General features: G+C 44.4%; 1 protein-coding gene across 14 annotated transcripts in view; it reads left to right on the forward strand.

Annotated features, from left to right (window-relative positions):
- The window catches only part of LOC121591672 (protein bric-a-brac 1-like), a 138,734-nt gene that overhangs the window by 81,966 nt on the left and 30,417 nt on the right, over positions 1-26,351 (forward strand). For all 14 annotated transcript variants that reach the window (XM_041912417.1, XM_041912430.1, XM_041912418.1 and 11 more), the window contains exon 3: positions 21,257-21,314. In XM_041912417.1, the coding sequence (XP_041768351.1) occupies positions 21,257-21,314 (58 nt within the window). The remainder of the gene's footprint in view (positions 1-21,256; positions 21,315-26,351) is intronic.

A 26,351-nucleotide genomic window follows, 5' to 3' on the forward strand; every position in this document is an offset into this window, starting at 1 on the left:
ATTTCCCTCCCTGCTCTGGCAGAGCTCAGGCCTCTTACAGCACACTTAGACGGGAGACGAGCCCGAGCGAGCCAAGAGAGAGAGAGAGAGAGAGAGAGAGAGAGAGAGAGAGAGAGAGAGTGAGAGAGAGAGAGAGAGAGAGAGAGAGAGCAGGCGGGTCGGTGGCAAATCCAGCTTCTATATATATTTTATTCATTTTCCTACCCACTTATCATTTGCAACCGACCACCCATGCATCCCTTCCGCCCTCCTCTCCCACACTGCAAGTGCATCACGGAGAGGCATCGTCATCATCATCGTCGTCGCGCGTGAATGTGGTTTGGCTGAAAAGATGAAACGAAGAAAAATGCGCTCAAAAAATGTGGCACACACTCAAGCACACTCTTTACAACCGGGAGGGGAAGGCGGGTTGTTTTCCACAGTGCATGCAAAAAAAAGGAATAAAATCACTCGCTTTCAGCCCGTTTTCCCCTGTGGCCAATTCGGCTGTGGGTGGGTGGTGCATTTTTACGACTCCTCTCCGTCCGGGGTGTGGGTTGCACATTTTGGAGTGGGCTGTAAAATCGTTCCCTATTTTTTGCAATCACATACAAAATTATCGCTCATTGCTACTCCCTTTTTTCGTGGCTCCCTTCCCACCGAGGGCAGTGGGAGTAGACGACAGCAAAACATAGTGAAGGCTCCAAAATAGATAGCAGCAGCATTGGAGGAAAAGTGAACGAAAAAATGCATCATCGATCCCGTGTTTTTTTTTTCACTCCACGTAAAATTCGCATTGTGCTACATTCTAGCGCAGGGACCGCGAAAAGAAAGGGCAAATAAAATGATATTCACGGTGAAGGGGTTAGTGGTGGTCGGTTCCAGTTTTTGGCTTTGATTTTTTTTGTGACAGTTTTGTGATGCATTTTAAGTTTGTTTTTACTTTTGTTTGATTTGTTTTGCTCCGTGCACCACTTCACGCCTAGCCGGGGCGAGGGTATAATTTGATACAACCAATTATGCGATGCAATGTTAGGGGACGAAATGCAAAATGGCATTAAACGAGTCTGTTTGCTCAGTATGACACATTAGTTGTGGGAGAAATAGGGAATTTTATTTTAAGGCTATTTTTAAAGGAATTAAGGTTATTTTCAGCACAAAATGATCACTTTACCTATGCTTAAACGCAAATAATTAGCAGTATGTATGAGGCAAAGGCGTACTTTATCCCAAACAAGCCACTTATCCACCCGACACAGTTATTCTATGTAGATTTCACACATTTTTAAGCGATTAAGCACCCAACCAACACCACTCTGAAAGGTATGGAGTACGTGTAAAGAGAAAGACATGAGCATAATGAGAGTAAATCTATGAAATACACACACACACACACACACACACACACACACACACACACACACACACACCTGACAGGAGATGAAAAAGCGACTGAGCGATGATAATTAAAGGGAGGGTTGGAGCGTCATCATATCTTTTACAATCAGTGTGTTTTTTTATGGAACATCTACGCAGTTTAAACTGTACTGAAGTTTTTAAAGAAAATTTAATAATAGTTTTTATTATGATAAATTCTTTTTTTTCCTTCTGAATTATATTTTTTCTGTTTGCCCTTTGCCCGACCCCATCCTCCATTTGATGCACCTTGTTAGCCAACCGTAGAAGCTGTCAGAAGCCGGCTACAATATCCACCAGTGTCGCCCACTGAAGGCCAGGAAATGACCAGTTGAAAGAGGATGTAATCGAACGGTTCAATAATTGGCCATTATATTTATAGATTATTCTTTTTCTTTCTTTCTTTCTTTTTTGTCGGACCAAGCAAGTGACCAGTTTGAAGTCGACGAGTTCATTTCCTTATAAGAAACCAATTACACTTTCCCCCTCCGCAAGCCCAGCACAACTCAAGTGAACATAGCCTCGCTCTCTCTATTCCTCTGTTTTGAGTATGGAAAATGTATGGAAATGATTTTCCTCCGTGCAACTGCTTTACTTGCCAGCTAGACAAAACCTTTGTTCGCGCTGCACAACACACAAGCACAAACCAAAAAGAAAAAAAAAGCGCACACGCGGAAAAGCGTTCGACAATTTGATCACAGCAAAACACAGAAAGAAATGTATTCATTATTTAATTATCGCTACCTACCTGCCTGCCCGACGGTGCTGGCTAGAGAAAACAGGATGCCAGCAGCCTCTGCCCGCTCCTAAGACTCACGTCCCGTCCCGGAGTGATGGAATGGGCCTGACTGACTGACTCAAAATAGCGTAGCAAGAGCTAGATGACCAGCATTGCCCAGAGACAAGACACGACGGAGGTGGAAATAAAACAAAAAAAAATCACCAGTCATAGGAAATTATTATATAATGAACGTCTGAACCGGAAAACGGTGATGCGGTCGGCTAGAACCATCGCTAGAGACCCTTAGGTCGGGCACACGATGCCGGAATTGGAATTGTTGCCGCAAACGCGCTCCGCCATTAATCGTCTTATTTTATTATTATTATATTTCTCGTTCGTTCTTGGCCGTTTGCTGGGATTGCACAAAACAAATGCGATGTTGTGGGGGGCTTTCTTGGTACGAGAAATTTGTGTTTTATATTAACCTTTGCGCGGTGATGTTTGGCTCGGAGTCTTTCATCGTTGAGCGGTCTTTTTTAACAATAGGAGCTATTTGTGAATTATTTTATTCCAACGTCTTTCAGCAGAATGAATTGTGGAGTGATTTAAAGCATAACAAACCTCCTCTTTGGAATCATTTTTCATTTCAAGTTTGGAGAAAAAATACTAAATTATCATTCCTCATGATGAATATTGTACTACGTTGATTTGTTATATATTTTCTCTACCTTACAATCCTCCAAAATCCCTTTCCTTTCTTCTAGAATAAATGTTTTACGGCCTTCTAGGCAAACATGCACCAATCTATCCCCAACTATCCCAGCCCAAACAACTCGCAGTGCATCGCGTTGACCCGGAAACTTGCATATATTAATAGGTGTGCAAGAATTTCCTCTATGCTACTTTCCCTCTCCACTTTCCACCTCTTTCCATACGGATTGACCTTGCGAGCCGGGCCGGTTTGCCGGTTCTATTAAATAAAAATTCTCTCCAGCACACTTTCAAACACAGCACAGCGGGTCGCGATGCATCCGAAATTGCATTCGTCTTGCGCGGCGGGAAGCACCTTGGGAAGGAAATTAGCTTTTCGATCAAACACGGCGTTAAAATGTGCACACTCTCGACACAAAACACGACACATTTCCACCCCCCGCCAGGTACCTCAAACGGAAGCCTAAAATAACGAAAAGCAAAGAGAATAGCGCGTTTCGTTCCGTTATCAGTCAAGGCGTGGCTTGCAAGAAGTCTGTCTTGGGCCGCTCAAAAATGCATTTATTTTATTTTATATGCAGTTGCAGTTTGCCCACCTTCGCCTTACCTTGGTCTGCTGGTGGTGTGGGTTAGAAGAAAAAGTGCAACTGCTTTGGGGGGGGGGGGGGGGGAGATCGGCAAGACAGAAGACGTGTCGTGTCTTTCACCTGCAGGTCCCAAAACGCAAAGCCCATCATGAATGGGGCGACATGACGTGTAATAAGAAATTCTACATTGCTTTCCTGTCAGAATTGTGCTCGTGCTGCCACTTTAGTTTCACTTGCAGTCGCAACGGTGCAACGGTGCAAGCCCCGGCCAATGCCACGGTATGACACAATATATTATTCCCTCGCGCCTAAACAAAAAGAAAGGTGCATTTGTGTGTTTGGTGTTTTGTCAGCTGGAGAATGCTGCAGCTGCAGCTGCGATTGCAATTGCATCGAGGCGTTCGAAGACAATAGAATAAGGAGTTTTTGTCAATATTTTGTCAGGGAGTTCAACGGGACACTTAGTGTGCAAAGTGGAGGAAGTGCATTGACACAAACATTCGGTTGCATTTATATCGCACAACAAATAATTGATTTTAAATTCTTTTTAAGTGTATCGCAATCGCAACTTCCAAGCTCGCAGCATAAAAACAAAGGTCGAACAAATGTGGAAAACACTGTTTGCAACAAATTAACTTTTAATTGCAAATCTCAACGCAATTCAAATAGCAAACTACCGGATTCAACTACCTTTTCCCCCTTGCGTACCACGCCGTACAGTACTCGAAGCGCGATGATCTCAGGGCACAATACGGCCGCGATTGGGGCCTTATTTTGCAACAAAAGGGCATTCGGCACTGCCCAAACCCCCCCCCCCCCTTTCCAGCAATCCCGGCTGCATAATTGCTCGCAATGGGTTACGGCCCATTATGATTAATTAAAAGCTTCATAATTATCATCATCAGTGTTACCCAAATTGATGGCGCAAAGCGTGAGCCCGTGCTCTCATGGTCCAGCAGCAGCAGCAGCAGCAGCACCAACAGCTCCATGGGCCCTCACCGATTGTTTACATCATACACTGGGTGATGTTTATGTCTTGGATGGGGTTTTTTTTGTATTATTTGCCTCTTTTTTGTGTTTAAACATACCATCCCTTCCCATCCCCTTTGCATCGCTAGCAGCGGGAGCAGAACCGTTGCACTTCCTGCGGTTAAAATACGTTTGCCGGAAATGAGGTCGATTTAGGGGTTAATGTTGAATTGAAACTCATTCCAACCGTTTGTGCGATTGTACACATACACTCGCCACACAATGTTGTTGTTGATTGTTGATGGCCTTTTACTCACTGCTTTCTTTCTTTCTTTCTTTTCCCCCTTTTTTTTTGTTTTGCTCTCGTTACAGGTAAGGCCAGGAAGATTAAAAGTATTCAGCCCAGCTGGAAACAATTTTCAACAAATTTGCCGTTTTTGGAACCCCTCTAGGACGGGGGGGGCGGAAGAGGGGCTTGAGGACGCTCAAGATGAGTAATCTACTTTGCTACGAGCCTGTTTATTATTATTATTATTCTCAACGGTTAGCCTCGTACCGCTGCGCATGTGAAGCAGCAAATATGAAACCGACGACGCATGCACATAAAAGTGCATCAAAGCATAATTGTGTTTTTTTTTTATGTCCAATGCATGGTTCCGTGCCCCTTCTCCATCCGCACCACTATCACCACCGGGCAGCGGCAGAGCAAATTTCATGTGAAAGTCACCGTACAATAAGCCATAAAACCCGGTTCGGTTGGTGCGCAATACCGTTGCATGGCACATAATCTTCCCCCGGGGCGTAAAGAGAAGGTTTTCTTAGAGTTTAGATACCCAAAAATTAAAACGCCATCCCACAAACTATCCCATTCCGCTCGCGTCATTTGTTCGCGGGGTCATAAAAACGCACTTTTTTTACGCTTAACGGCCGAACCATTTATTGCACTGCCCGGTGCGCTAAGGGATGGGGATAACAAAACGTGTCCCAGTGTCTCTAAAAACTAAAACTTTATGAAGCGAAAAGTAATACCTTTTTTGCGCACAACTTAAATTAACATTACTTTAAGGAATTTCGAACAACAACAAGAACAACAAATGACCGTTTTACAAATGCTCACTGCACGAACAAATTTAATTACTTTATTTGTTTGCTGCTGGGCTGTGATTTAGAAAACTCCGGGCGCCGGCGTAGAACCTCTCAACAAGGGAGTTGTTTTTTTTTTTTTTGTTTTGTTTTGAGCGTAAGGGGTAAACAGACTGAGCACATTTCAATTTTATGATCGGTAAACTTTAATTGCGCAGCGTCAATTTGTTAACGCTCCTCACGCACGGGAGGGTTGCAGCGCGCCGTGTCCAAACCCCATGATGGCCATCATGGGCCGGCAAGCCGAAACGTTTTTCCGCCGCACGGGCCACGATATCATGGGTTTTGAAAAAAAAAACAAAAAAAACAAAAAAAAAACATCAAGAAAATATATAAACCATTAAAATTAGGAAACGTTAAGTACGCGCAGGAATACTAATGCACTCTGTCCTCCGTCATCATCGGCAGAGTGTGCACTGTGAAATTGTTGAGAATGATGATGATGGTCGTTAAAAATGGAAGCATTTTTTCATGTTGTACCAAACAAGCGTGGTGATTGTGTTTGATTAAAATGCATCAAATTTCCCCAGTAGAGAGCGATTCGGTTTTACTGCGGATGTCTGAAGTAATTGTAATGAAAAATGGCTTACACGATGTACTTGTACAAAATACGTAAACTCCAAGCTGTACCTGTTAAACCACATCATAAAAGGAACCAACGTCATTGTTTGCCCTTTACGCTCTTCTCCTGTGCCGATTCACTTTTACTTTCTCCTCATCTTCTCCCACAACTTCCCAGCGGAAGCACAGCAATATTAATAAGCCAACATTAAGAAAAGAAATAGTTCACAAAATAACATACCGTTGGCTCGTACATACCTTTAATAAGATAACAGTAAACCTTCAAAAGGGAACAAATCCCGGGATGGAACACCAATTACAACTTCCCGGACCCTCCCGGCGCTCTGTCCTCCCGACAGCCCGCAGGCAGGTCGGTCGGTAAACTTCAAGTGCGTATGTAACTCCCCACCCGCTCGCGTCGCGTCTGATTACCCCCCCGGACCCGGTTGGAATTGCAATTCCACGTCTCCAGTAAATGTCAGCAGATTCTTGCTTCATTTCCGGAACTGAAAATTCAGACATGACAGATGGAGGGTATGAGAGTATGAATGAAAGGCAGAGAGCGAGAGAGCCAAATTCGATAATTTTTCACCCCGAATTGGGCCCGGCCGCGGGCTGCCTATTACGCGGGCATCATTAAGCCGGCGAAGGTGGTCAAAGGCCGATTCCGGGGGTCTCATTTGTCGAGGCGAAGATTGTCGAGTCATCGTTGTTTATGTTTGCCCGGTCCGGTGTGTGAGCTGGAAATTCGTCTTCCGAGACAAGCCGTCCGTTCGTCGGAAGTTGTAATCGGGGTCGGCATTACCTAGGCTCCGTGTGTGTGTACGTGTGTGTGTGTATGGCCCTTTTTGCGCAGGCACTGTGGGTTTGAGAGGTCAGGTCAGCAGACGATGAAAGGTAGCAGCTTCCGAAGGCAACGTGTGTGTGTTTTTACGGGGTCCAACGGAGCGTCTTGGACAATGTTTTAAGCAGAGGCCGAAACAGACTCTTTTCTATTTTATGATTGGCTTCTAGCTTAACGGGAGACCAGTGTTCCTATTTTTCCGTATTTTTTTCTTTTTTATTTATTTATGGTCCAAAACAATATGATATAATATTAGAGCAAACAAAAAACACCGGAAATGGTCATTATATTTCTCATTTATGATCGTTTTCCTTCCGATCAGTTACGAACAAGATGATCATATTTTAATTAACGAACAAGAGTTTTACATCACAGCATCAGAAAAATAAAACACACATCAAAAGAGAAAAAAGAAATAATTAATAAAAACAAGAAATTTTCCTTTTGCAAAACGAGCATTAACAAATCAAAGCATCTCAATCAAAATTGTAATTAATACACCACCAAAGCATTATTTCGTAGCCTAAAATTGGGCAAACAGCTGGAAAACATCCCACGATTTTGCGGATTTATTGTAAAGCTGTCACATTCATCCGTATCCTTTACCTTGGTGTGCCATCAACAATAATGTTAATTTTACCTGTTAACTTGACACAAGACAAGATGTTTACCCTTGTTGACTATTTTATTTCGTTTCAAGAAAACCTCTTTCCTATCGTTTAATGTAAGCATACCTCCCATAACGAAGCTGCGAGCTGGAGAGGCGAAAAAAAAACACACAATTTCAACATGTTTATTCCGAACCCAAAATCGTTCCTCAACTAAATCTTCAAAATCTCCGCTCATCTACAACGGCACAAAAAAAAACGGTTAGATCTTGTCATCATCATCATCATCATCATTGCCGTCACTATTACCGTCACCATCAAACGGTCAGTTCGGTTGTGGTCGTGCCGTTCGGCCGGCATGGATCAGAAGTAAATTCCCTTGGCCCCGTCCCGGGCCGCTACACCGTAAAACTCCCCCAAAAGCGAAAAAAGACCATCTCGATTGTTTATCTTTCACGATCCGCGAGTTTTCGATCCCCACGTTGTGTTTCTTCCCCAAATGTTTTGTTTGTTTGTTTTTTTTTTGTTCTGTGTGCTAAAGTCGCACCGCGACCGGAGAGCACAAAAAGCGACACCGCGCCCCAAAACGCGGTCCGGTCCACCCTTAATGGAAGAAGTTATTTGAATAATTTACCAATAATAATGACGATTATTGTTATTGAAATATTAAAACAAAATCTGCTGCGGGAGCGCACACGAATGGGAGGTAGGAAGGTTTCCGTTCACTTCAATAACTGAGTGGCAAAAGCACCGTCAAGGCAGGGCAAGTAGATCCGTCGGCGTCTTCAACAATGCGTTCCATTTTCGGTGCCCTTCTCCCTCTCTCTCTCCTCTCGACGACAAGCCTTTCTTGCACACTGCTTCACTTCACGGCCCGCGTTGCGGTCTCTTTTAATGTACTCTATCTTTTTTTTCTGTAATTTTGTACCGTAAAGTTGTCGCCGGCAATGGTTTCCTCCAGTGCCTTCCCACAACGACCGCTTTTGGGACGTTTTTGGAGGGCCCACTTGCGCAAGTTTAGCTTTTATTATTTCCCTGAGCTTAATCTAAAATGATACTCTGTTTTTTCTGTTCATTTTGGTTGATGGTTTGCTTTCGTTTGCTCACCGAACATTAACTTATTGTTTGCGTGAGCGGACTGACACCATTTGAAGGTGCGTACAGGCGGTGGTGAGTGGTTGCTTCAATTCAGTTACGGGTTTGAGTGTAGAAATTGAGTGGAAACCAGTGAAACAGACATCGATACTGACACTTTTCTTTCCTCTAAAGAGAAATTCAGTAATGATTTTTTACACTCTCAAACAAAGACCTATACTTCGACATGTTGAGTAGTAACTTTAATATAAAACACACAAAAGTGACTACAATTTAGTGAGAGAACAAGAGATAAAAAAAGTACAAAAATCCTCCTCGTTTGTCTTTTCCGTTTAACACAGCCAGCAAAGACATACTCTTCGCCCTCCATCAAAAGACACTACACAATGGCCGTACATAGGATGTAGACCGAATCCTTCACCACCGTATGCCACCCATATCCCGGACACACTCTTGTCGCTTTATATGAGAAAGAGAGAAGAAGCGTCAAGCGCGTTGACGTGTCGAAGTGGTTCATCATGTGCATCACCCTGGAACAATCATAATGCACGCGTTAAGACGAGGTGTAACTTTTTCCTCTTCCAAATAGCAGCTACTCACCTTTTCTGGCACCCTTTTCTGCTGGGCATGCTTGCACATACACACTCGCACACAAGAGAAGGTGACAAAGAGCGATTATCAACAAATGGATGGTTTTGTCTGAAGGAAACGAGCAAACCAGGGGAGAGGTGGGGAGAGGGTGGCGTATGGAGTGTACATGTGTAGTACACAAACGACACCGTGTAAAGGATGTGCAACGTTTGTGAAATGTGAAGAGTTAATCCCGTAAGTCTGACAAGACCTGGAGGGGAGCAGCCAAATGCAAACCAAATGTATTCATATCGGTGGTCGGAAAAGGTGATATGTTTAAAGACCTTTTCGGTTGTACAACAGAATACAATACAGGCACTCTTTAAGGAGACGGCTTTTACAACTTCGAGTAGCATCACGAAATTGACTAAACATGTTGTTGGAGTAACCAAGAAGCAGAGAGTTAAAATAAAACCTCCAGTTACGACAGATTTAAATATTTGTGAGATCTGTATTTCAATTGACCGTCTTAAAAGATTTAAATAATTAAATTCCATATCCAGATTCAAGAAGTTTGACTTAGAAACTTAAGAACCTACCTTGGACATTGATAACATGACGAGATCATCAAAACGATTATATAATGGACACAATTCAACTTGAAATAATTATATAAAGCTTCATTCAAATCGTACGTCATTCCCTTTTTGGCTGTGCTCCAAATGTGCCTATTTACATACCACATTAAACAGATGCATTAGCACCTTGATCAATAATATGCTAGACTCGCGTGACACACACCGAGCGAAGTGAACTCTTCCGAAAACCGAAAGACAAACAACAGTCCCAGCCACGCCAACTTTCTCCGGCAATAATTTAATATGAAACACCTATAATTATGCATCCGTTCTTAATTACCAACACACGAGAGGTTGCTGGCCGATTCGACGCGAAGCAAACGTTACACCAAACCCATGCTGCACCTCTTTTTTTTTCCTTCTATTTCGTTTGTAAATGCGCTAAATGATGTGTTAAACCACGGTCGACACGCGCGTTCGTTCTCGTTCTCCACTGCTGTTTGGAATTTAGTGACGCTTTTTTTTCGTGACGGTGTTCGGATGTTCTTAAAGTTACACCGTTTCCAAGTGTATTAGCTGTCCCCTTTTTTTGCTTTTCAAGCTTGTTTTTCTTGTTCAAAATCACAACACACGTAAACCCGCTCGAGATTTGCCATTTTGTCTGCTGCAGAAGGGAGGAGATTCCTTGTGAACGACACTAGCTGTACATCCCTTAGGGGATGATACGCCCCGCCAATGGTAATGATGCTGATGAAGCTCATGATACTGACGATGATGCTGATGATGAGGTTAACAGTGTGTTCGGAAGCAGTCGCGAACGAGAGCAAACCACCAATCGACCAGCTAGACTCAGTCTCAGCCTCTGCTCCATATCCGTACCAAGTGCAGCGTAGCGTTCGTCGCGTAGCGACTTCACGAAGGCATCAGCATCTCGGGACTCGCTCACACACATACCCCATAATACCCATACTGGCAGGATCTTATCGCATAACCGCAATCGGTTAGTGGCCGTTGTCAGTCAGTCAGGCCTGAAGGGATTTGCTTCTCACTTGCATTGCTCTCGCTGACACCGTAGCACCTTACCACGCTGTCCCGTCCAGCGAAAGAGTGAGAGAGAGCGCGGGGAGGTCAAGAAGCAGCTCGGTAAGAAGAACGCCAGCACATTTTATTATGTATAAGGATCGCAGGGCGTCCCAGAATGGCAGAAAGGCAACACGACCCTTAGCGTACGGAACCTGTTGCCCTGTGTTGCGCTTCGTTCGCACGTTTCGTTTCGGGCACTAAGGCAAAGGCGCCCGTGCGATTCGCACGGAACGGAGTTTGGGAGTGCACGTTCAAAGCACCCGCTGTGTACCGGTGTGTGTACGTGTGCGCGCTACCAAGACTAGACGTTGGCTAGACATCGTGACGTTGGCAAATGAACCGGCTGGGGATTCCAACACGGGCTGGGATTGCTTTACACAATTGCTTACGATTGGGAGGACTCGTTTTGGGGGTGATGCTCCATTTTGTAGGGTTGTTTTTGGCTTTCTTATTTCGGTGTAAGTGTCCAACGACCACTCACATAATGTTGAGCAACTCCTTTGCCCTTTCTGCTTTAAGAATCGTAAAGATTTGAGCGCTCAACTCTTTACACCTCGATTGCGCCACATTAGACAACCGTGTGTATGTGTATATTTAGTTGTATTTTTCTTACCTTTTTAAAACGAAGTATTTGTTCATACGGTAACCGTCTGCCACGCCAGAATCAGTCTACTCCTAAGCACAGGCAAAAGCAAAGTCTGGCCCGTCTCAACCCAATCTCACCACAACTTTTTTTTTGTGTGATCAAAACACCGCTTAAGTAATCGAAGAGCGCAGTCTGATGTCTTTGTCTCTTTCGCTACCCTCTCCCCAAAAAAAAGCAATATTTATGTCTCCTCCAATATATTACTATTTGCTTAGGTGTGTCTGGGCAAACAGCATTCCAACCGGCAGGATGATACCAATCTTTACACTACAATTCCATTGAAATTTATAAGTCTCCGGCACAATAACAAACAACCGATGGTCTGTCATCGCGATAACGAAAACAATCAGCTCTGTCAATAATACCTTAAACGTGTGCGTTATCCTTCATCGCACCATAAACTATCTTTAAGGAAATTCAACCAATATACTCCACCAACACATACCACCTATCGCACACACTGGTTTGGCGAGCGGCATTAATGCAGTAGAGCAACAGGTTTATGCAACATTGCAACGGCGGCTCAAAAACCCGCTCTCGAAAAGTCAATTGAAGCGGAATATTTTATGACACCCCGGGTAACGGGAACCGGGTGGCAATCGTGCCGCAAATCATAATCGACAATCAGACCATCGGGGCCAGTCCGTGCATGTCCCGGGTATGTGGGGTTTTGCGCTACGGTTTACCGGGCGAAGGGAGCGAAGATAACATTAATTGTGATTTTGATTTTCATCACCGTAATTCCGGTTTCTGTAAAACTGAAGCTCCCGGCACACGGGGTGGCGATTATTATTTTCACATTTACCAGTGCACGGTACATAAATCATACTTAGCATCATATGCGTACGGTTGCGCGCTTCTACTGGAGGATGCGGTGGGATGTTCCCACATTTGAGCGTCCGATGTATGGACAGAAGACAGAAGCATCCTCCAGCAGGCTTAAGGTTGTGGTGCATCTTTATCAGACTACATTCCTTACCACAATCTGCACACACACACACACACACACACACACACACACACACACACACACACACACCACACACACACACACACACACACACACACACACACACACACACACACACACACACACACACACACACACACACACACACACACACACACACACCACACACACACACACACACACACACACACACACACACCACACACACACACACACACACACACACACACACACACACACACACACACACACACACACACACACACACACACACACACACACACACACACACACACACACACACACACACACACACACACACACACACTGGCACTTTTCTGTGCCCTTCTGTGCACTACTATGTGAGCAAAACATTGCAATGACCAATTTTTCGGTAAAGGTACAGGAAATTGAATCACGACTGCCCCAAAAACTGTACTTTTGGTCATACGCTTACGAGAAGAAAAAAAACACAGAAGCGAAATAAATAGTGCAGTTCAATGTGCGATAATTTGATTGACAAAATCGAAAGCATTTTGCCTCGTGCAACCCCCAACCAATCGAACTAGCAGCATTGGTCAATTTCCTGTTTCCACTGTACGATAAACAAGGCTTAAAATAGACTAGCTAGACGCAGCCCTTTTGCTTTCCCAGGGAAATGCTTTGCAATTGATAGTGTATTTTATTCACGTAAATAATTCACCATTTGTAACTTATTAGCTTGCTGTACGTTGTTAGTACGAAGATATCTAGGAGGAGCGTTAAAAAAAACATCCCCAACCGGATGCATACAAGCACACAAACAACGGACAATATGACCGGTGGTTCGGTTAGACCCACTTTCCATCGCCCTCACACTGGCACCTCGCTGACCTCGTTCTAATTATATTTCGCTAATGATTACAATAAATTATCGTCAATCGTTTGCCGAAGCGTTTGCCACGACGACGATGCACAAACACAAAACGGCGAAGCTGCATCCATTGTCCGGCACATGTAAGGGCGGCCCTTCAGCCTCCGCTCAGCACAGCGCTGCAGTTTATGTGCATATTTAATAGGAAAAGTTTCAACAATGGTATAATAAATGTATTCCGCTCAACCCGCGCGCCTCTTGTCGTCAGCCCCGCTTGTCGTCAGGTGGATGCAAAATCGCGCGAAAACGCCGACCCCGTACGCTCTCCGCATTTCGAAGACAAACAATGAGCTTATAAATATTAGATAATGTAATGTACCGCTACCACCATCGTCGTCGTCGTGGTCGTCACCCGGCACCATTCTAATCGCTGCTGCAAAGGTGGATCCACACCGGACACCGGGTCGGGTCTTAAATCCTACCCTTCCTACCCTCCCTCCTACACCTTGCGCGAATGGGCCAATTTTCTTCAAACGCAACCGCAGCCATTTGTCAAGTGTTCGAACCGGTGAAGCCTTCTTTGGCCGGTGTGTGGCCACCTGTTTGTCTTCACCGGTGCCGGCCGCCCTTTTAGATGCTGCTGCAACATTGGCTTCCCTTCGGCTCGTTGGTGTGTGTGTGTCTGTGTGTTTGTCGCTGTGGAGGGAAGGGAGACAAATATTGTCCGAGTGCAGCCCCGTTTTCTGTTCAGCTGCTTAATGATGTGTTTATAGGGAGATTGTTTTACAATAAATTTACATACAACGCATTTGCATGGATGCCTGGCTTCCCGTACTCTGGGACTGCATATGGTGCGGCGGAGAAGGGGAGAAGAAGGTGTGATGGTTGTGAGTTGCGTCACTTTGAGACGGCGACGAGTGCAGAGTCTTCTGGAATTGCCGGTACGGTACACGGTTCGCTTTTTCGCTCCATCCATCAGTAACGAGTGAGTGATTTTAAAGAATCGATCAGTTTTACACGAAACTCCATCCAACGAACCATAAAAGGGAATAGGAAAAGAAGGGAAGAAGATGGTCATTCTGCTGAGAAACAAAACCAGTTTATTAGATCGCTGGTTGGTTAAGGTTAAGATTTTTAAGGTTTAGGGTTTTTATTGAGTTTTAATAATAAATCTAAAAAATATGCCAAAAATTCGTTACAATACGAATTTAGTTCGTAAAAGAAGTATGTTCTTTTCAAACCATTTAGAACCTTACGAAGAATTCTGGAAGATGTAAAATTCTTGAGAACCATTCACTAATGAGCTTCTACCACGTTTATACCATAAATTTCCAACACTCCTGTCTCAATTTCACTGTATGGATTTGAATGTTTGACTCCGAAACATTAAAGATATTTTAAAAATAATTAACATAAATTTTTACCTTTTGTTTTGTCTGGAATTGTTTGAAACACTTCAAAGAAAATTGTTTTATTTTGTGGCATTTGCATCACACAACGATGCTTCAAAAAAACCCACCCAGCACAGTACTACAATAAAAAAACTGTAAATTATTTAAAAAGCTTGTTTTTGCACAAACTAAAACAAATCAAACCAATCCCGTTCGCTGCTGAAAGGAAATGTATACCTTCCATTCACTAAATTCCCCCACCGACAGTGGAAACTAACCTCTCCTCCCTTAAAACACGGTGAAAAGCTCAGAACGGCAATGGAAAAACAAAAACTACACCGGGGGAAAAAAACGAAGGAAATTAAAAGGAGAAAAAGAGAGGCTAGAAAAGAAAACTAGTTAAAATGTATATAAAAATGCACAAATAAAACCTAACCAACTTGTGCAGGCGACGCGGACAGGCCCGACCCTGGGTAGGGAAGTAGTGAATAAGAAATGACTTTCATTTATCATTGATACGCCGTGGCACAAACATGCATTCCTAACCATATTCTGTGCACTGAAGAGAGTGCTTTTTTCGCCACCACCACCCGCCCACTCACCCACCCACCAGGAAAAGTGCTTCTCCGACGAGCAGCGTTGGAAAATGTTGTACACGGTGTGGCGGTACGGGACGGTGCAGTACCAACAAATAAATCATACATATAACGTGCTGTACTCTGTACTTGTGTAAAATAAAATACGAATGTCCTGGCGTAACCATTTTTTTCTTCCTTTTTCTCTCTCTCTGCAACGTGTGTGTGTGTGTTGGCGTCTGCTATTCATTTTATCCAACGGCGACGAACATGCAACCGCGCTTGGAAAAAGGTATGATTTGGATATGTCAAAAGAAGGCCTCTCTCGTACTCGAATTCCCCGCGCTCGAATCGAACCCAGCCGACCGGCCAACGTAGAGAAGTATACGTGTGTGTGTTTGGAGTGGTTTTGTAATCATTTTCATATCAACTCACACCGTTAGACTCTCACTGGCCCCCCACGCCACAGCACGTGGAGAGACATCTCGCCACACATTGCTCGCCCAGGACACGGGCACGGTTGTTCGAGCTAATTCTGCACCGTTTCGGCAAAACCAATCAAGCAGGAAAACGCCGGCCGAAAGAACGAGCTGTAGAACGAGCCACACCCTCAATGCCACACCACCCCGGCGGGGTTTGCCATTTGTGTGCGCCGCTGTTTGCTGTGCTGTGAAAAGACTTTTCATTAATCATTCATCAAAACATATTTAAAAACATTTTTCCCGCTGAAATATGCAGCGTCCCGTACGTACGAATCGTACCTACCCCCGTACCACTTGACCACTTGCGCTTTCCCCTTTGCGCGGAGCAGGCGGCGGCCTAATGCAGCAGCGAGAAGGACCTTGCTCCTTCTCCAAAACCGATAGGCCTCGGCTCAACGCGCTCGGCGTTCACTTTATGTGAAGTTCGCGGAGTTCGAGCGTTTCGATCGTTCGGTGTTTTGCGCTGACTGCCATGGCAGGAAAGAAGTCCTATATGTATTACGCAGCCAGTGCCTCCCCCCCTCCCCCCCCCAGCATACCGGTTGTTAGAAATGCTAGAAATACGACCACAGCGACACGGTCGCTGAATCGCGCAACGAAACGAGCGAAAGCGTGCCTCCGCCGCAGGTCTATCTGCGTCTCTACGATGTTCGCTGATTTTCTGGTCAAAAACAACGTAAAAATGTTGTTCCCATCCAACCCCCCCCCCCCCCCACTCACTCTTCCCCTTTTGCTGCGAAGACAACAAACGGCATCGGGAATGAACGGTATCGATAGGGAGCTGGAGAACGCCCCGGAAGTTGGACGATGCTGGCACGATGCTGAACGCCGGACGATGCACGATTTTGCGATGTGTTCGTTCATAATTAATAACATGCCACTGAAAATTGCAACCGATGCCTACACACACACACACACACTCAGACGCACAGCCCGTATCTGCCTGAATCATTTGATACGTTGCCGAATCGATCGATCGCAAAAGGAATTTTGAAACGGGGGAATAGGATATTGCCAAGGTTACAGAAAGGTAATACCTATTATTTAATTCATCATCTTCTACACAGCCTATTGGGGTCGAATGTTACAATTTGTTTTTTATTTAAAAAAGGCGATATGTTTACAATTTAAATACAGTAAAAGAAAATCGATGATGTTATTTTGTTACAAAAATACCGGTAAAAAGTGTGGACAGGCAATATTTAATTCATCGCACGTGCCCTAACCTCACGAAGGGCAGCCTTTGCATTTACCTTCGTGATTAAATAATGCACTTCATTGGGTGTGTGTGAGAGTTTTTTTGTATACTCCCTTTCTTCCTTACATCTATAAATGTATGCATCTTGGTCGGTTTCTTCAGAACTGGTGGTGCAAAGGGCGCAAAAACCCAACTCCTTGGCGCCCTTCCTGCACTGAAGCTCCGGCACGGGCACGGGAAAGGGCTTCCGTTTTGAGTTTAAGGTACACTTTCTGCTATCTTTTTCGTGTGGCTGCCATCTTTTGCACCATGAGGAGGGAAGTGAAAGGATGCGCTGCGCACAAATGAGGGGGCGTATTAATAAAATATCCGGTTAGGATTAATTATGGATGCGTTGTTCGATGGTTTTGCCCGATTCAGCCGCTCGTACAGCCGCCGGGCGAAGCGCTGGTGTAAAGCGGGCAGAAGGGTTTGCAGAGAAAGTTGAAGCAAAGGAAAAGAAAAACATAAAGTATTCATGATTTTGCGCCCAACGGATCAAGTGTATAGGAGAAGGAAGTTCTATGCAGCTTGCTCATCAATTTTTACAAAATAGAGTAAGAAAAATGAATTATTTATGCGCTTCATTTTTTATGCTAAAATTGTATTTTCTTTACAAATTCAAACCGAATAAGACGTAACGGAAGCGTCGGTTCGCTCCTACTTACAACTAAGCGACGTTCATTTATTTACCACTTTAAACTGCCATTTCGATCGAACGGCGGACCAGTGACCTTATTTATGCTCCGGTTTTGCGTCAAACTAAGACGCTTCTGCCGTCCCGGCGTTCCAGCTCCTGTCTGGGGAAGACGCACAAAGTCATAACCGAGGCAGCCATTAGTTGATTTGTGTCATCCGTGCGCATGCAATGGTAATGGTGTAATTATTAATTTAATTTCAATTATCATTCGAAATGGAAACGGAAGGCTCCCAGTCGCTCCTCCCGGGCAGCAGTTCGCTAATTGTTCGCCCACTTCACCCGGAAGCCGGAAGAAACGTAAACCGTAACGACAGTGTTACGACAATGTTCAGGTAATAATAATGCCTTCATCGCACGGGCCGCCCAACCGCCCAGAGAGGGGTAAGAAAAGGGGCTTTGAAAATGAGCAAATTGTGACTGTTTATGCAAACGGTCCGGGAGCCGGCGGAGGCCGATGTCCTTAAGAAATCCTCAAACGGGTTGGAACGCATCTTGAACCTGTTCTCGGAACACCCCGCCGTCCATCCTACATTTCGGTGGCCTGATGATGATCACTTCAGTCAGTCAGTCAGTCAGTCCATTGAATTTCCATCCCGGCACGACGAGGTCGATGAGTGTCGCTCCTGCGGATGGTCTTTAATTTCAATAAATGTGTCAATTAACAGCCATCCGCAATTGGCCGGACATTACAAACAGCGAACCGGGCAATTCGAGGGATGGGTGCAAGAGTGCACGCGAGCTGGAGCTTCTGTTTTGATGTGCGTGCATGTGTTTGTGTGGATTATGGTAAAACAGACGGCATCTTGGGTCATGCAAGAAGTGAAATAATTGTCAGTACCATCGACAATTTGAATATCGATTTCCATGACGGATGTGAAATAGATGTAACAACTTCCGATAGTTATTAAAGGAAATACAAATTTCTGTTGAAAATCTCTAGAATCCGGTTTGAATGAAAAGTAAACAGCGTTTCCTGGTCATCATCCTTGCTAAAGGCTACGTCTTTGTATGTAATTGGCGAATATCTTCATATTTTCCAGCTCACATCGACCTTTTTCCTCTCCAGGACATTCCTCTCGCTTTAGCACTGTATGCAAATCGTCTTGTCGAAGGCATTTATTAGACATAAAAAATGTAGGAATGAAGAAATGAGAGAAGCGAAAGAGACGGTCTAATTTAAAACAGTCAAATGCAAGTGCAGCAACGGAACTGCAAGCAAAACCGTTGCATTGAAGTGGCCTGTTTGTTTGTTTGTTTGTTTGTTTCCTTTTTTTTCCCACAAAAGTTCGTCAAATTCTATTCGGCTGCATTTTTGAAAACGGAAAACTTTAAGGCCCTCTTCTGCGCTGCATTGACCGAGTGCAGACGGTTGCATTTTCTGTAGCACCGGGACAAAAAATTGGACGAGGGGAGGAAAAATGGCATTAAAACATACAGACACATACACAAAAAAACAGTACACCCAACAAACAGTAGAGTCATATTTAACGATACAAGTCACGTTCGGTGCGTTCAAGGCTCGTTGGTGACCAGCAGTAGGTCCTATGCAGCAAGCAATGTTTCCCAAGTGCAAGGGTTTAAGCTGGCGGGCATTTGTCTGCTCCAATATTGCACTGTTGTGTGCTATGGGAACATTAGTCACCTGCAATTAGATGAAATTAATTTTATTGCACGGTTATTTAAATTTGTTATTTTTTTCTCGAAAAATAAAACGCTTGTTTGCACTTTACGACCGAAAAATCGTGCAATTAATTTTAAAGAAAAGGTTAATTTGCAATGCGAAGTTAAAAACCAAGAGATTGACAAAAATAACCCAAAACGGGTTATAATTGTTACCTTTCACGACAAAAGCTCTTTCGCGGTGTAAATACTATCACTATGCACTTCATTACTGTAACTCCCATTTCAAACAGGCAGTAAATGCAACAGCAAAACTACAACCACACTACACATGCCTGTTTATTGGCAAGCGGACCAATCGTATCGAACAGTAATGCATAAACAATCCCCAAAAATAAGCCCCCGCCTCGGCGATAGTAGGCCGTGCATACATTATTGGTGTTTCCCTTTTAATTGACCTCTCGTGCGTACTGCGCCGAGCGCAAACGCAAGCGCAGAAGGGCAGAACAACACATCAGGTTTGCTCGCAGGCAAACCGCCCGAAGCGGAAAGCAAGGCGAATAAAATATAATATTATATTTGCCCCACTTTGGCACTCGTTTTGGAACGTTGGTTTTTTTATTTTCTTTTAATCTTTGGAATCTGCATTCCATTGCACACTGGAGGAAATAAATTCGCTGTCACAATTCGAACAACCTCGGGAGGCGTGACTCTCCTCGCAGCGTATTTTTTGCAGCATGTGCAACCATTCCAGCCTCCGAAAATATACGAGCATTTTTGGGGTTTTTTTTCGTTGTTCCCTTTCGCAGCAGCGATGTGGCGGAGGGTAGCAATTCAGAAAACAATATTTAATATGACATCATTGCCAAAGTCACACATGCACTGCCCGCACTGCTACGTGCAAAGGTGCGGAAATAAACAAAACGACACCACAAACACAAGGCAAAAGTTCGACGAATGAGTGAAAGATTGTACAATTATGTCGTCTTTTGACAATTGTGGACCATCGTGCCAACAAGAGAAGGACACGTATGTTGAAGAGCCGATCGTTGCTTTGTTGTTACGAGGACGATCTTCTCAAACCCGCGCTGTAGAAGCCCCTTTTACTTTCGTGCTAAATGTGTGCGACAGTAAATTATACCCAAAGAACCGCAGCCGAAGTGCATAGTTGAGGATGAGTTCTACCCACAAAAAAAAAACAATGCAACTTCTACAGAAGGAGGTCTTCGGGCATGATAAATCATCAGGATCGAAGATAAATGGTAGATCGGGAGAAGCGGCAACAAATTGGAGCGAAAGCACCAGGCAACGAAACATTTGAAGCAGAGCGGCAGATGAGAGATGATAATAATAATAATGCTTTTCGATTGCATAAAACCTGCACAAATCTGCATCGGGTGCAGTGCAGTGCAGTGGTGGTTCAACAGAACCCGGAGAACAGCTCCTCGATCCCGGCAGGTGCCAGCGATACCACCAACACAAAAACTGGGAGTATCAGGTGGTTGGTTGGCAGACCCATTTGGGCTACTGGCGGGCTGAGAAGCCAGTACCGAAAGCACAGACACAGCGTTGGAACGCGCAGCGATGTAATTATGTACGGAGACTGCACACTGTGTAGCAGCACTGGTGCTGCCCCAAAAAAGGAAATGCTTTTTTGTTGTCGGATTTTATTACGTTTATTATGATAATTACTTTTGGATTATTTTATTATTTATAGTGCGCGGGTAACGGTTTGCGAAGCACGGTGGAGGCCGTCTGGGTACACGGTTCAACGAAAGATACGAAAGTCGAACAGACCAAGCATGTAATTTAGTTTAGTTTTGTGTTTAAGGCAAATTTAACAAAACATTGCTGCTCTACCGGGAAGAATCTCTAAACACCCGGACTGATGTATGTTCTGTCTCTTTATACTTCCAGGCTAAACTGTTGGAAAACTCCCAAGCATGGTTAGGAGCGTCTACGTCATCAATTGCTGGTAAGTTACACAATGCTTCTAGATATTGGATCTGTAAAACTAAGGTCAGGTCGAGCTAGACTACTTTTTCAGAACTGCTCTGTAAGTTCTCTGGCCAAGTGACTCCTTTTGAAAACCTTCAACAGAGGCCATAGTAATTATACTTGTTACCTAGAATGAGCCTCTGTTTGAACTGATAGGATGATACTGCTCCAAATTTGGTTTGTTACTTCACAGTAATGAACAAGGCATCAATATAAGCGAATTGATCTTAATCGATAGACATTCCAACAAAGCAAACGTGGCGTTCTTTAACGTTTTGAAACGACTCATCGCTCTCACAGATAACTACAATGACTTCATCAAAAGCGTTGAGGTGTCGGTCAAATTCCCACAGGCTACTAGTTCGTTTCAGTTAATATTTATGATCTATTGCAAACCAAGTATGAGCCTTGTGGATATCGATTTTTATCACTTATCAACACAAATGTAAGGCACAGCTGCTGGTATAACAATCCGGTCAAAATACAGGAACAGTTCTGGCAGTTTCCATTTCTGCCAAACTAGTCTATCGCCCATCTCAAAACCTCTCCAACAAATTGGATTAAATCGTACGGATCAAATGCGATTTTACTACAGGATAACCGCCTACAAAGAAAGAACGAAACAGAAGCGAAACCACACACGGAAGATATACTAGTAACTCTTTCTAAAAGTGAAAAACGAACACACAGCTACCTGACCGGCCAGATCCAGTAAATGCCACCACTACAAAGTCCCACCAATCCGCGAGATCTTCCTCTCGATACGGAAACGCCGGTAGTACAACGTGAACTCATCATGCTCACCGACCCTCGAAAATAGAGCCTAGGACGACCATGGGCATTGCATGAAAGGATTGCCGATTCGCGGCTTCCCATTTTTATGTTCCCCCACTGTACGCTGCTCGAGCGTATGTATCGGACCATCGAGTGTCTTTGTATGTATGCACTCCAGAAATCCCCTCCCCCGGACCCAAACGGTGAGGTGGCTCTGTTGCAGAGGATTTAATTAAAAAATCTATCTGTGTGGTGTGTGTGTGTGTGTGTGTGTGTGTGTGTGGTGTGTGTGTGTGTGTGTGTGTGTGTGTGTGTGTGTGTGTTGTGTGTGTGTGTGTGTGTGTGTGTGTGTGTGTGTGTGTGTGTGTGTGTGTGTGTGTTTGAGTGGGGCAAGGTACGATACGATAGAGATTCTGGCGAATGTGTACACATTATCAACGGCTGTTCGTTTTCATTCTGCTGCCGAGCCGTGCTCCCTTGCTGCTGCATTTTTTACATACCCAAGCCTCTTGTAGATGTGTATATATTTGAAATAATTTTTACTCTACTTTTTATTTGTAAACTTCGACGACCGGCTTTGGAGCTCACGAGATGAATGCTTCTGGGTCACCATTTTCCGTGCGCAGCTTCAAATCATTTTTCTGTTCATTGGAGCTCGCAGTGATACATAGTACATAGCAGAGCATGATGAACATGATGATGATGATGATGATGATGGGTATCGAAACTTAGCTCTCATGAGATAATGAAATTGAAGTATACCTTGTGTCGTAATAAAGATTTCACAGTTCTTCACAGCAAAGAAAAAGTATTGTAATATGTAATCTATATACCAAAACCATCCTACAAAGGCAGCAAAGATTGACTTTAGTTTTCAATCCATCCAACATTTGCAAAAACGCGTTCGCAAGATCAAAAAACCGACAAAAAAAGTTCATTTGTTTTTGCTCCCCCTGGCTCCCATTTCCTTTCGACATCCTTCGACGAGCACGGACAGCACCGATCCGGACTAATCTTCCTTTGGGGCGTGCGTTTGGAAAAAGTGCCCGTGTGCGTGTGCGCTGCCCAGAGAAGGTTACCTCGAGCTTTTCCTCGTTTTTTTGTAGTGTTTACTGTTTTGTCACTTTCCATGTGCTTCCCGCTTTGTGCTTCCATTATGTGCATCCTTCCGGTACGCTGCATCTTAATTGCTATTTCCTTACACGCACCGGGCACCAAGCAGCAGCAGCAGCAGCACCATCGCCAGCAAAGCAACGTAAAGTAAGACTGACGTCGAACGTCCGATACCCCGATGCCCGTTTCCGAAAGTGGCGTTGCAGGTGGCTGCCACAACGCCAAAGCAACAGCAAAAAAACGCATCTCACTTATGCCGAAGGTTAACGACGCATATGCTGTGCGTATCTCTGGTCTGTAAGCTCAACAGCTCGATAGAAAAAAAACATTGCTAAAACGTCACACATCCCGACACCCAACGATTCGAGGCGATGGACACATTTCACTTACAGGCAGGGCACACACAGAGAGAGAAGCCCGTGAACATACCGCAGCTAGTGCAGCGTTTTTCCGATTGAAATGACGTAACGTGTAAATAGTGGGTGGTGCGGGAAGGAGGCTATGGTAGTGCCCAGCTTTCAATTTCAGCATCCCATCGCACGCATAGAAACTGCCATGCCAAGGCCTAAGGCCCATCTGACACTGGCAAACAGGATTTGCCGAGACGCATCTGCGCGACCGTTCCCACCGGTACGCCGCGTCTGTAATCCAGGATATGCGTGTGTATGTTGCCATGCCATCTCGGTGCTTTTTGCACGTGTGCGTGGCATTAGAAGATGGAGGATAAAAAAAAGTGCACCCGACAAACCCTAGCCCCCACGTAGGCCTAGCGGCAAGGCAAAAGGGCGGCAGAAAAAATGTAAAACCTTTTGCACATATTTGCATCTTTGCCGTTGCTTTCTTTTTTGAAAGCCCATCACACCGAGTGAACGGCCACACAAAAAGCGATACATTTTCCACCACAACTGGGGAATGAAATGTCTCCACTTCGTAAGGCAACTGTCTATCTTTATCTGCTGCTATGCTCTGGTTTAGATAGTTCGATTTTCTTTTTTGTGTCTTCTGTTTGTGCCGATCATCCATTTGGGTTGCCTTTTTTTCCTTGTTCTCGGCAGCCATTTCTCGCCTCACTGCAACACAAATTGGAAGTGTGTTTCTTTCATCTTGCTATTGATTTTGCAAGGGGAAGGGAAACTACTCACTTTCTTTGTTTTAGTTGCACACAAAATGCTTCATTTTTGAGCATTATTTTTTTCGAGATGATTTAAATCAAAATTAAACACATTGCAATAAAAAAAGCGTTTTTAATTTTGTTGAAAAAAAAAGGTGGCATTTGCCGTCCACAACAATGGCTATAATTAATTGTAAAATGTTCCTTTGCATCTACTCCAGCAGTAGTAACGGTGATGAGAGCAGAAAATAAAGCAGTAGTAGAAGAGCGAGAGAGAGAGAAAAAACAAGCGAATTAAAATGGAACATTTGTTAAATAACAAAACTTTTGCTCCCGGAGGACTGGTTGGTTCTTAATTTTTGCTGTTTTTTTTGTGTGTTGTTGTTCCTATTGCCCCCTCTCTGTCTCTCTCTCTCTCTCTCTCTCTTTCACTCCATTTCTGTTCTATTTTCTCACTGCACAAACAAACGAAAGGAACAAACGAACGAACAACAGAAGGAAAAAGCAAAGGAAAAACTCCAAAACTCATTTACCAAACCATACCACCGGGGTTGGTGTAGATGATTTTCGATTTTTCCGCGACCCGTTTCACCGAAAAACCGAATCCCTGCCGAACCGGTCGGAGTTGGATGGGGTGGGGGGTGGGTGGAGGATGGGCAATAGAGTAAAAAAAGGCGGTGAAGGAGGGTGAAAGGAGCCAACCCTCCTCGAGTGCTCCTAGCCTATGGACGCTATTTCGCGGGACGCTCACGGCTCGCGTTTGTTAATTTACGCTGCCATCATTTTTAGCGCAGGGGGAACAATTAAAAATATGTACGGGGCAGAGGAAAAGCATTAGTAGGGGGGAGGGGCGTAAGAAAAAGGCAGGTTAAAAATATTATACACACAAAAAAATACTAAGAGGGACTTGCAATAAATATTTGATTAATTAGATTTTTTCGTCGCCCGGTGTTCGCCGCCGCCTCCGTTCGCGTAAAAGTAAAGCGTTTTTCTTTTCGGGCCACAATTCTTTGCCATTTGTTCCAACGGGGAAGGGGCGAACGTTTTCCTCGTTTTTTTTTCCTCCGGGTTTGCCCTTTTTCCATCACTCATTACATTTATTTCTACCTCCCTCTCTCTCTCTCTCTCGCAGTCTTTCTATAAGTGTATGTAGGCGTAAAAATAGGTATAATTTCGAGCCCATGCATTCATATTTCCCTCGCACAGGGAAGCAGCAAAAAAGCAAAAAAAAGAACCTCACACAAAATTAAACAAATCTTCCTGCTCTCGCTTGTTGATGGTCGCGCCCGATCGGGATTGCTATGCTGGAGCACCCAAAAATAAAAATTAGAACAAACGTAGCCGTGGCGCGGCTACATTCCGGCCCGCGCAGAATGAGTAAAGTCCGCTTCATTTTGCACCACCACCACCATCGCCCCGAAAAGCCAGCAGTAAGCTTTTCATACAAAACAATATATAATATTGCTTGTGCGAAAAAATTCTTCCCCCTCGATTACCTCCCTCGAGAACGGGTGGAGAGGGGTGGACCCAAAACGGAACGGAACGGAGGATGGAAAATTACCTTTCCACAGTATGAGCTACGGTCGCGGCGGAACGGTTGCTGCTGCTGCTGCTGCTGGATGCTGCTGGTGGGCGATGATTGTGATTGAAATGGAGGAGAGCAGGAGAAGGAGGAAGCTCTCAAGTGGGTGAAAGAGAAGGAGGTATTGGGGAAGGGGCGGAGGGGGTGCACTGTATCGGTATCATGATTGCGCGCGTAGCCCGGTTTCATTATGTTTAATTTATTGATTGAGTTTGTGCTCAGCTCATTTCGCGGATACGAACACTCCTGCAAAGGAATGGCACAAAGAGAGGAGAATAGAGGGGTGGTGTATGATGGAGAGCGGGAGGTTTTGTAATATTTTTTGTTCCTATTCTTGTAGCGCTTCTAGTGCTATTATCGAGTGCTTCTCGTTGTTGTTCACTGTATGGCAGCATGAAACTGCAGCAAATTCGGCTCCAAAACAAGAGGGAATA

This window comes from Anopheles merus, chromosome 2L (genome assembly GCF_017562075.2).
Source record: "Anopheles merus strain MAF chromosome 2L, AmerM5.1, whole genome shotgun sequence".
NCBI lineage: Eukaryota > Metazoa > Arthropoda > Insecta > Diptera > Culicidae > Anopheles > Anopheles merus.